This window comes from Pteropus vampyrus, unplaced genomic scaffold, assembly GCF_000151845.1.
Source record: "Pteropus vampyrus isolate Shadow unplaced genomic scaffold, Pvam_2.0 Scaffold24, whole genome shotgun sequence".
NCBI classification, from domain to species: domain Eukaryota; kingdom Metazoa; phylum Chordata; class Mammalia; order Chiroptera; family Pteropodidae; genus Pteropus; species Pteropus vampyrus.
This window is the reverse complement of record NW_011888805.1, coordinates 802,979-814,637: the sequence shown is the minus strand read 5'-3', so window position 1 is coordinate 814,637 and position 11,659 is coordinate 802,979. Positions and strand designations below refer to the sequence as shown.

General features: G+C 43.2%; 1 protein-coding gene across 1 annotated transcript in view; it reads left to right on the top strand.

Annotated features, from left to right (window-relative positions):
• Positions 1 to 11,659, top strand: part of UST (uronyl 2-sulfotransferase) — a 280,803-nt gene that overhangs the window by 103,834 nt on the left and 165,310 nt on the right. The window contains exon 2 of the mRNA XM_023528326.1: positions 7,911 to 7,954. Within this exon, the coding sequence (XP_023384094.1) occupies positions 7,911 to 7,954 (44 nt within the window). The remainder of the gene's footprint in view (positions 1 to 7,910; positions 7,955 to 11,659) is intronic.

The following is an 11,659-nucleotide window of genomic DNA, read 5'->3' as shown; positions in this document are numbered from 1 at the left end:
GAGAGAGAGAGAGAGAGAGAGAGAGAGGGAGACTGGATGTGACCCATACTGGCTCTAATAACAAAGCCAACGAGAAATTCCAGATTTAGAGCAATGACAGTTTGGTTGGACTGAAGCCTTTCTCCAAAGATAACCTTCCATTCGACTGCTGCCTTATGTGTTTGTTAAGTGGAGCAGTGTGTTGAAACTTTTCCAGTCATGGAATACTTAGCAAATGATATTTTTACGGCACGTAAGTGGTGATCACGGTAGTTCCTACCTCAGAGGTTGTCATGGGAACTCAATGGGGTGAGGTCTATAGGGTGCTCAGCACTAGAGCTTAGATCAGCATGATGCTAACCGTGATGATGATAAGGCAGATGCTGATTTTTTGGCTTTGCTTTGCTTCTCCCAGGGTAGTTTCTTAATCATCTTCATCCTGCCTGTTTTCCACAACACTTATTAAGGGTGCTTTGTGCAGTAGGCATGCGATTAAAAGTATCGGTTCTCATGGTGGCTGCATGGTGACTAACTAGATCCGGATAGAAGAAGAGAACTTACCTCTTCTGGCTGCTGGTTAGAGCCTTGCGGTGTGCAGGGCCGGGGCTGCTCTATTAATGGAGGTATTGTAGTTACACAGGTGGGATCAGTTGACTATAGTAATTACTTTGGGATGAAAATCCACTGGAGTGAAACAGATACTAAAGTGATTCCATCTCTCTTTGATACTTCATTCCTATCTGCATAAGATCATATAGTATGATTACAATGAATTCCTGAGCTAATTTGACAGTAATTCATATTTATATTTTGGTTTTATTATAGCAGTAGTGCAATGATCATTTGATTCCAAAAGTAATTTCCTTCTACAAATGTACCCTTGACATCCTAAAATGTATATTCACATTTAATGAAAAAAAAACAGATGTTTTATAAAACAAGACAGGATTTTTGAACCAGAAAAACAAAGAACAGAGGAGCATTAATTTGCTCTTAAAATTTATTAGAAATGGAAGCCACTCTCAAAATAATTGATAACAGTTTAATTTGTTAATTTTTTTGACAACAGTTTAATTTTTTTTTTTTTAGGGTCTGGTATGATCATTTTTATCACTTAAGACCAAGAAAGTATTTTTAGGATATTTTTACCTTTACTAACTGGTTGGGTGAACATTTAAGATTTTTTGATTTTTTTTAAAGGTATTTTTTGTAAATACATTTAAGTATTGATAGTTAATAAAACGATTCGTTTGAATTCAGTGGGAAATTATTGGATTAAAGCTTAAATAAAGCTGTGCAAGCAAATCTTCCTCTATTACAGTGCCTTTGGGGCTGCCTTAATTATAAGAACTGGAGCTATTGGAGATGTTTACTAGGCACACACACTCCTCATTGTTAACCGTGGCTGGTGCGTGCTGACAGCTGCCTCTCAGAGACATGGAAACCATGGTTGACGGTGCAAAAGGTGGCATTAGCATAATTTTTTGGCAAAGACCAACCTGGGGTTTCATTGTTGCCTTCATTAACTGTCTTATCGGAGGCCCAGACTCCAGCGGGGAGATGCAGCCATATGATAGCATGGTCGGTAACCAGAATCCCATGTGAAATGTCTGCTTCTGAATAAAAAAGAAAAGGATTTCAATTACTTAGGATTATGATTTTTAAAACAATCCATGGAAGAAAGACTCTGAAAAGAATTGCTGATGTTTGATCAAAACTGACGCCGTGTAGAGGTGGCTTTTTTTGACATTGACACTAATGCATATTATGGTTTCTATAAGAGGAATTAGAATTAAAACATTTTGATTCTTCAGGGATCAATTCAGACAAAAATAGATCTGCTAATGCAAGACTTAAAAGCCAAGAATAAATTATATCCCCTGAAGATTCTGTAAGTTTGTTTGCCCATTGCTAAAGGTATTGCAAACAATTGGATTTTTTTTTGTGTATATTTTTGAAGACATATCAAGCCAATATCAGAAAGTAATAAAAAGTATCAAATAATTATTTTATATTAATATTCATCCTTAATATGATAAAGGTCTGGTCTCAGAATTCTCTTTGATTTCCTCAATAATAAATAAAGTTTTAAAATTAAATATAAATGATAAAATTGGGTAACATAAAATAAGAAAGTAGCTACTATTCCTTGAACCCTTACGATGTGCCAGCACTTTATATTTGTCTTGTTTCAGTTTCATAACCATCTTATCACTTGGGTGCTATTACTAATGTCCTTGTGTTGCAAGTGGGGACATTAACTCTCAGGGAAATTAAGCGATATTTCCCAGGTCACTCAACTAGTGAGGGGTAGGACGGAAATTTGAATGCAGGTCTTTTGTTCTGCAGCCTGCAGTATTCCCAATATCAGCCCTGGGCAGTGTCAGTCACTCACTCCTGTTAGTGGAATCTTCCAGAATCCAAGAAATGATTCCCCTGGGGCTCCTTTCCACTCTCCCTCTTGCAGAAGAGACACCGTTTCTATTTCACATGTATGGCACCTTGACACCTCTCTCCAGTAGCCCTGCTTCACATCATTGTGTCTAGCAGTTTCTTTATCCAGATGGTTGGTTTCTACTGGATTCACATGGGCATAGCAGCAGGCTCCTGTACGCTGACCAGGCCCCACCCCATCCTCTCCACTCCAGGCCTACAGCCGGGAAAAAGGGGTACCTCACCAATCCACGACCAGGAAGTGTCTTCGCTTCAGAGTTTCTGGAGACATCTTCCTTTGAGATCCTTGTGGGCCCTTAACGTGTCTGTAGGGATCAAATATGCGTGTCTCCAGGACTGACAGACTATCCTTTGGGTGTTTAAGTTGAGTGGGGTCTGGGGAAACTCCGAGCGGATGAAGGATTGTGCTTTTACTTTCTCTTTTGACCTCGGAACAAGAGGTGCAACAGAATACGAATACATTCTGAAACTATAACCTCTGGAAATTACTTTTGAGAAGATTTGTGGAGTTCCAGAAAGGTTCGGGCAGTCCAGGTGGTGTGAAGGGTGAGCTCTCTGCCCAGAGGTGCCTGTGCCAGCCCGCTCTCAGGCAGCCTGTGAGCCAGCCTTGGCCCTTTTCATTTTTTTAGATCCCCTGGAGCAGGTGCTAACCAGAACGGCCTGGCCGGCCTCCTCTGTGGTTAGAAGTCCTGTGATCATCAGCGCTCCTTCAGCTTCTCCTGTGACGTGAGACTTGTGCAGTCTCTCAGCCAAAACGATGGAGGTGACCCATGATTAGGATCAGCTTGAATGAGATCTGCTCCAATTTACTTCAAGAAAATGAGATTTGGCCTGAATTATGAAGTACATTAATTTGTGTTTTGTACCTTAGTGATTCTCAACCCTGGCTAGACGTTAGAATTACCCGAAGAACTTTTAGAAAATACCAAATGTCACATGACTTGTCCCAGAATAAATAAATCAAGATAGCTAAGGTGAGGCCCTGAATCCTGCATCAGCCTTTCTTAAAATTATTGCAGGCAGTGGGATGTGCCGTTGGGTGGGGGGCCAGGAAGGAGACACTGCTCCTGATACTACTCACAGTACAAGTAGTAAGTACCGCTCGTGAACTTGCTAGGTGCTCATTATGTGCAGGTATGGTTCTGAGTATTTTGCGTGGAATGAAATTATCCTCCTGAACTCCTTACAATAACCTGTGAGTTTATTTCATTTTTACAGATGGGTATATGGGACACTTTGAGGAGGTAAAGCAGTTTATTCAGAGCGATTGATACTTCGTGGGGATATTCTGTATTATAAAAGGTGGACAGTACATCTGGTTTCTTATTGCTCTTGTCACAGAAGACTTTTTTTGTGTGGTTAGCATGCCTTGGTTCTGCCACCTGAGACACGAGTATAACGTAGTAATCAGTCAGGAATATTCAGATTCTGGGTCACAAATCCTGGCCTCCTCATTCCTAGCATCAGATTTCAGATGAGTTTCCTGAAATGCATCTTTGCTGCACATAGTTTATATGACGGCTAAAGTAGGTGGACGTTGATAATGCACTGTTTGGCAAAAGCTCTGATAATACATATAACACATACCCTCTAGGAAGTGCACAAACTGCCTCCCATGTGCTTGGACTCAACACCTGTGCACATTCACACATGATCTCTCACGTTCTACTCACAGCCTCCCTGGGAGGTCTCCATCACGAAGGGCTGGGTGGATAGAGTGAGGTTTAGAATGTACTGTAATTTAGCGGGTTGCAAAGTCTGAGATCATTTGCCTTCCAGTCAGGGCATCTTCAAAACCATTAAAGCGTGGGTGTTTTGTGGTTGGTGCGTTTGGTGTATAGCTCTATACAGTTTAACTTATGTACGGAGCCATGTAACCACCACCACCATCAGGATAGGGACCAGCCATATAGAATTAGAAGGGCTGGAGCATTGCTCAAAATCAGTGGCCACCCGTCTCCTCTGCCTATCTGAGCAGCCTGAACAAGCTTGACTTCTGCGAGAGGTTTAGCTCGATGCCAGCCCAAGCTGGCGACTCAGCAGTTTGGAGACAGGCTCTCCTGAAAGTTTGTCTGATGGCGGGAGAAACATGTGGAGGTACGCTTCCCTTTTTTCTGACTTGACAAGATACTGTAATCTTCTCGAGGGAAGGACTTGAGACAAGAAAAGGAGGCTAGAGTCAGTTCTAAAGGTGTGGGTTACTTTCTGGAAAGAAATGAAATGATGCGCCTCTCTAGACCTCTCAAAATAAGAGGTGCTGCCTCATGGGGCGCTGGGACTTGGGATCCGAGACTCGAGTATCAGAAGCGGATGTTCACAAGACAGTGGGGGTGGGTAGCAGGTGAGCACTTGACTTCTGTCCTGGCTCCAGACCCCTCATCAGCCCTCCGCCACCTTTCCTTCTCAGATTTACATCTTCAGCTCTCCAAGCTCGAAGGTGAGGAAGGCTTGAGTCTTATCTTCCTTCCCCCAAACTCGACACCCTCAGGAGAATCCTCTATAAGACAGAGCAGCAGGATGCTTCCTTGATGTTCAGGAAAGCTCTTGTGATAACAGCTTTCATCCTTTGATCTCCACAGCCAAAAAGTTATCAACTTCAGGTCTGAAAATTCTGACAGTTTTGTTTACTTTGCACTAGGAAAGCATTCGATCTTAGGATGAAAAGCTCTATCTGAATACCGTGTAATAATACAGTTATACCCTAGGAGAATAAAAACTTGTCTTCAACTAAAGAAATTCAGGTAGCTTTTCTTTTCCCTTTCTGTGCCTCTGTTCTAAACACAAGGCATTTAGAGCCTCTCTCTTCTAAGAAACTGCAGGCACATAACTATGGATGGAAGCTCGGGGGTTTGCTGGTGCAGATAACAACGGGGTCTGTGATACAAGTGTCAACACCGGGCAGCCCCATTCCTTTCTTTGTGGAGAGAAAAGTGAAGTCTTCTGTAGAGAGGGAGGGAGAGAAAAAGAAAGGACATTCGAGTTGAGCCTGAGTGAAGCGGGTGGGAAGAGCTTTTTCTGGCAGTGAAAAGAAGTAGTTCAAAAGGTCCCTGGCTGACAAGAGGTTGGTGTGTTCCAGAGCAGAGAGAAGCTGTTGTGGCAGGTGTGGCAGGAGGCGGGGCCTGGCTTGTGGAGGGTTATAGATCACGGTCAAGAGTCGACTATTTCATTCTTAAAGAAATAGATTTTATGCAAAGGGCTGACATGGTTAGACTGATGAGGTTGAAAGATCCCTGTGATCACTGTATGAGTAGAGTAGAAAATTAGTGATCAACGAAGACAGACAGAAGAGCGCTCCTGGACAACCCAGAGGGGCTGCTGAGAAGCAGTCAGATTAGAGCAATATTGTAAAGGCTTGCGACTGGGTTGGTGAGATGGGTAAGGGAGGGAGATGAATCAAGGATGACTCAGGCTTTGCTGCCTGAGGGGAAGGGATGTATTGTGTAACCTAATAGTACAACAGGGGAAGTGGCATTTGAGGGGGGCGGGTAATCAGAACAAAAAGGGGTTCTGTTTGGCCTGGCCAAGTGTGAGATGCCTGTAGACAACCAAGATGAGGTGCTAAGGAGTCAGTGGGTACCCGCGCCTGGAGTTTAAAGTAGCAGTCAGACATTTCCATCCTTTTCAGGAGTTTTTAGGAACTTTGGTTCTTACGGAAACTTTTAGTATTATAGAAACATTTAGTTTTTGAGCACTCTTTGATCCCTGAGATTGACACCTGGAGAACATGCCAGAGTGTGTCGGAATTTCTCACATCCCTCCTCGGAGAGACACACTCACACGATGAGCAGACAGGAATCCTCTGTAGCTCGACCCACTGCATTATGGAGGAATAATTCTCAATATTTCTTAGACCATTTTTCTGAATTCTTTTACGTACCTCCTCTTTATTAAGCCCAATATAGATCTCACTTCCTATTTATGTACATTCCCAGTGGAGTGCAGCGGTATCATTAAGATGTAACAAATTGGTATTCCTATTCACATTTCAAAGGTTCCTGAAAACAACGCCATCACGAGCATGTCAGGCATTTGCGTTTGAGTGTCTCGTACATGAAAATCAGACCCTGTTGTCTGTTTCCCACGTACAACTAGCCAATTAGAGTACAGTCGTTGTTGACATCAAGTGAGTGGTAAATCAGAAGCCTACCAAGAAAAAGGGATGACTGATGCCTCAGTACGGAAAACAGCCTAGAAGCCAAACCCACTTATTTGTTATGTTTGGATGAGATTCCTCACTTCAACTGTCCCTGGCTTAAGCTATGCTTCCTCTTTTTATTCCAATTTCTTAAGTCACTTTTGCTCTTTCCTGAAAAATCACCATTCGTCTACTCCAATGAGGACATTACCTTATTCCCTAAGCTACTGTTCTAAGTATCCTTGCATTTCCCACATTTTCCATCGTTTGTTCTGTTAGAAAATCTGTTCATCTCTACTTTTCGTGAAGATGATTTCTCCTGGACTGACACGTGTTACCCCCTTGGAGAAGAGCCTCCAATTACACTAACCACATCATTGCTCCCCCACGTGATCAAACATGTTGCCAGGTGCACACTGGCGGTGTCTAGGTTGCTGGAGATGGCAACACCCTCGGAGGCTTTTCAGATGAGCCGATGCCCGAGCATCCTCTGGAAAAAAACAGTCTCTCCTCTCCACAGTTCAACAGCTGTGTGACCATGAGCAAACTGCTGGCTTTCTCCAGCTCTCTGTTCTCTCCTCCACGCGTGCAGATAATTATAACCCACTTTTAATATTTAAATTAAATGAAGGCATACCTGTCAAGCACTTAGCAGAGTACTTGCTACATAAAAGGAACTCAATAACCTTCAGTTCCTTCCCAAACCCCTCTGAGTCTTTATTCATCAGGAAATAATAACGATTCACTCTGAAAACACACAAGCCAAAAAGTGTATATTATAGGATAGACAAATCGAGCTTCGGAAGCAAGCTAGACTGAAAGGGTGAGGGGAAGTGAACAATTCAGACAAAGTGGAGAAACGATGCAGTGGTTCTCACAGTGTGTGGTTCCAGGACCTGCCACATCAGCGTCACGTGGGGGCTTGTTAGAAACGCAGATTCTCAGAGCTACGAAATCAAGAGCTCTGGGAGCAGGCCGGGAAGTCTGTGTTTTAGCAAGCTCTCCAGATAATTCTGGTGCACACTAGAGTCTGAGAACTGCTGGTCTAAAGCATACTCAGCAGATGTTGGGTGAGGAACAACGATGCGGGTTGTGTGTGTATACGTCTGTGTGCACACACACCTGTGTGTGCAGAATGTTTGTAACTGCTGAAACTATTAATCAAGCATGATCATACCAACAGAATCCCTCCAAACTGATGTTTCATTACCCATTTTTCTTTGCTACAACTGTGTCAATGAAAATATATCCAGAATGCTTATTTTTAATGACTTTGTACTCAATTCATTTGGGTTTAAAACTACTGATTCATCAATTCTTTCCTTCTTTTTTTGCACCCTAGGAAATTCTACTTACTTGGATGACCATGGGCCACCTCCCAGTAAGGTAAGGCCTTCCCTTGTGTATAAATTCCCTTTTCTTTTTCTCAGTACCTACAGCTTTCAACAACCCCAGCTAGATCCCTCCTGGCCCTAAATTGTTCACGAGAGAATAGTGGGTGGCAGATGTCACATTCATCTTCGACTTATAGTGAGGAGGAAAAGGCAGCATATGAAGATAGCCACAATGCTGAGGGAGAAGAGTCATTATTTCATCAGTAACTGTAGCTGTCACAGGCACTGGAACCTTCACCTGACTTCAGGCCTTTGGCCGCTTCTCCTGTTTGCTGCCTCATCTGCCACGGCCCCTGCTGGCCCCTGATGTGATGCCCACAGCCTGGCCTCCCAGGCCTTGGAGCCTCGGGGCTAGAATCACCTCTGCCCTCTTCTCTTTGTCCTGTCTTCATTGGGACACTCCACCCAAGGTTCAGCCCCTTTGAACCAGCCTTCTCTGCCAGCCCTGTCAAGGCTGCCCTGGCCTGGCCTGTGTGCCCACTTTCGTTTTTTCTATGCAGATTTGGCCTGACTTTTCAGGGTCAGAACAGTCCAGTGAAGTATTAGTATAGTTCGCCTACCACTATCTACTTTCTTGAGCTCAAAGAAAACCAAATGTCAATCTACCAAAAAAATGAGAAAAAGTTGGTCTTTGACCACTTAAGGTGATGTCTACCAAGTACCATTCTAAGTACATGGTGAGGAGACAATCAGCCACTAACCTTAGAGGCTGGGAATTTACTTTAAAGTCGGCTTTTGAGTTTGAGATTTAAAGAATCTGTCCCATTTAAGATCATGAGTTTTGGAATCAGATAATTCTGGGTCCATCAATGGCTCTGCCACTTTCAGTGTATGGCATTGGACGAATTACTTACTATTTCAAGCTTTAGTGTTTTAATGTGCAAAAGGGGATTAAAAATACTACCCACACTACAGGACATCTGTAAGGATTGAATGAGCTGATATATGACAAGCACTCAGCATTTGCATGAAATAAATGGTAGCAGTGTTAACCAGACTGGATTAACATTGAGATCAGTGGTGGGTGGTACAGTAGCACTTAGTACAGTCGTGGATGGCCCTGCCACTTGGTCCCGTGATACTGCCGGCACTAGGAATACAAATATGAGACGAAACAAGAACAACAACAACAAAGTGGCCCCTACCCTGAAGGGAAAAGAATGCAGAGGATTTGACACCATCTGAAGATAAGAACCACCCCTAGCTTATCTCGGTATCCTCACATCTTTGCAATAGCACACGGCTATTCATTCATTCAGTTCCACTGAGTTGGACTGTGCAGTCTGGAGCTGGAATCTGAATTAGGTGTCCTAGCTCCCATCCCAGGTTCTTTCCACTAGGCCAGTGTTCTCAAACTTTAGCTCACACCATCGTTTCCTGGAGGCCTGTATTAACACAGATTGCCAGGCTGAGACTCCTGAGTTTCTGATTCTGTAGGTCTGTGGTGGGACCTGAGAATTTGCATTTCTAACAAGCTCCCAAGTGATGTTGGTGCTGCTGGTCTGGGAACCACGCTTGAGGACCACAGCTCTAAAGGCCACTCATATAGAGAAAACCATTTCCCTGGACATCTGGATATTTTCTGTGTTGTTTGTTTTTTTATTGCTAGTAGCCTAGAGAGAGTAATGTGGCTTATTATATACAGATAATTTATTAATATATCTCCCATCGTAACTTTTTTTTTTTTAGTGAAAACATATTTCCTTTGGTCGATGACCTGCCTAGGAGGGAACGTGAGCGTGGGTGGGGAAGAAGAATGGTGCAGATGGCCCGCTGGGTCCTCCACTGCCACTAACTGGACTTCTCCCCCAAGCGGGGCCAAGCGAGCCATCCCCTCAGCCCCCCATTCTGCAGGGAGAGGGGTTAGGTGGCTCCATCTGGGAGATCCACCAGCTGCACCCCTCAATGACATGTCAGGTTCCAGGTCCGATAAATAGGGTTTCGCCTGGTCAGAAGACCCAGGCCCGCTTTATCTAAAACTTTCCTTCTCGAACTCAATCCTTGGTGCACAGCATGGAGCCACCCTGCTCTTGTTGGGTTGGCCATCCTGCCTGTCTGTTTGCTGGCATCCTCGGTCTGACCTGGATTCCATGTTTGTTGGGCTCGCTCCCCGTGCTCCTGTAGGTCTGTCTCTGGCAGCGCATCCTTCCACTCCTGCAGTCTGGTCTTCCCGCCTCCTTCCTCTCCCACCTCCAGCTACGGCTCCCTCTGATACACAAAAAAGATCAAGCCATTATCGGATCATTTGAGACCACTTTCGGAGTCAGTCTAGTTTTATAAACTCTGTGCCAAGTTTGAAAATTGTGAATTCAGTCACTTCGAACAAAGCAGAAGTTTATATAATACAGATTCTTTCACTATAACTGTATTTTCATTATCTGGGAGTGGAGGAGCAAAAACACACTTGACTTTCTAAGCAGTAGCCAAAATAAGAAGAATATAAAAATGGGTTAAAATAATATTGGTATAACATCTTATTATCCATGCTTCTTACTTCTGTCGGGGTGGAAAAGAATCCCAGAAAGGAAGAGGTCAGGCTTCCAGATAAAGGTCCCTTGTGAGTATCCTCTGAGGTGGGACCTTGGTTCTTTAGGTCTAGAGACCACTGGCGTATCCAGGAATACGGTGGCATGCAGAGGATAAGGACTCACACACGTGTGGCCTCTGGAGTGAACCCCCCGCCTGGCAGGGGAAAGCAAGACTGAGTCCAGACTCACGGTTTTCCTCTTTGTTGAGCACTCAGAAATAACTTTTTTGATGCCAAGACCAAAAGAACTGTAATCTAGATAAAGAGTTTTAAACCCTGAAAATATACTGAGGTTTACAAGCAAGTTCTCATTTTATTAAAAGTTCAGTTCCACAAGTTTCACATTCCACAAGTAAGAGCCTCTGGGAGAATGGGGTGTGTGCCACACAGCACAGTCAGAGCCCAGGTCTTCATTCTCTCCAGTGTTTTCATAAAAAAGAACCAAATGCCTCTGATTTTCACTTGTTTTTAAAATCCCCTTTAACCTCATGGCTCACCGCAGTTTTTGAGCTAAGTTATTATTTAAAAACAGATGTCAATATTTTCTTTCATCAACCACTTTCGACGAGCATTTTGTGTGTGCACAGACTACAGTGTTTAAGATTAGAGCCCTACTAGGAATGAAAATGTGGATCTCTAGAATGAAATAGAGAGATATTCTTATTCTTGAGTACAAAAACAGGCATGAACGGCAAGCATAGTGCGAGTGCACTTATAAAACTGTGTGCGTTTGTGTATGGAGAAAAACCTGGAAGAATAATCGTGTTTTGTTTTGTTTTTTTTCCAGATGATGAGATTTCAGATTTTTACCCTATTTCTTATGTTTTTCTGTATAACTCGAGTTCACTAAAGTATGCTTGCTCAATCTAAAAATTAGAAAAAAGGAAAACAAGTCTTGGTGTGAGAGAAGATTGAAGCTGGGCTGAAAAGCCTTATTAAATTTTTTTCTTTAATTCTGTTCCCCCTCCCACACATCCACACTTTAATTTTCCTATCTTTATATTGGAGCAGGCTGAACTTTATTAATTCATTATATGTTCATTTGAATAAGCTTTTATCCAGGAAAATTAATTACCTAGGGCTAAGGCGGGGAATACTTCTGCAATATCATCTGCAGTTCCATGGACCCCCCAGAGCAGCTTCAATTCTCAGGTTTGATGTCTTCCCTTC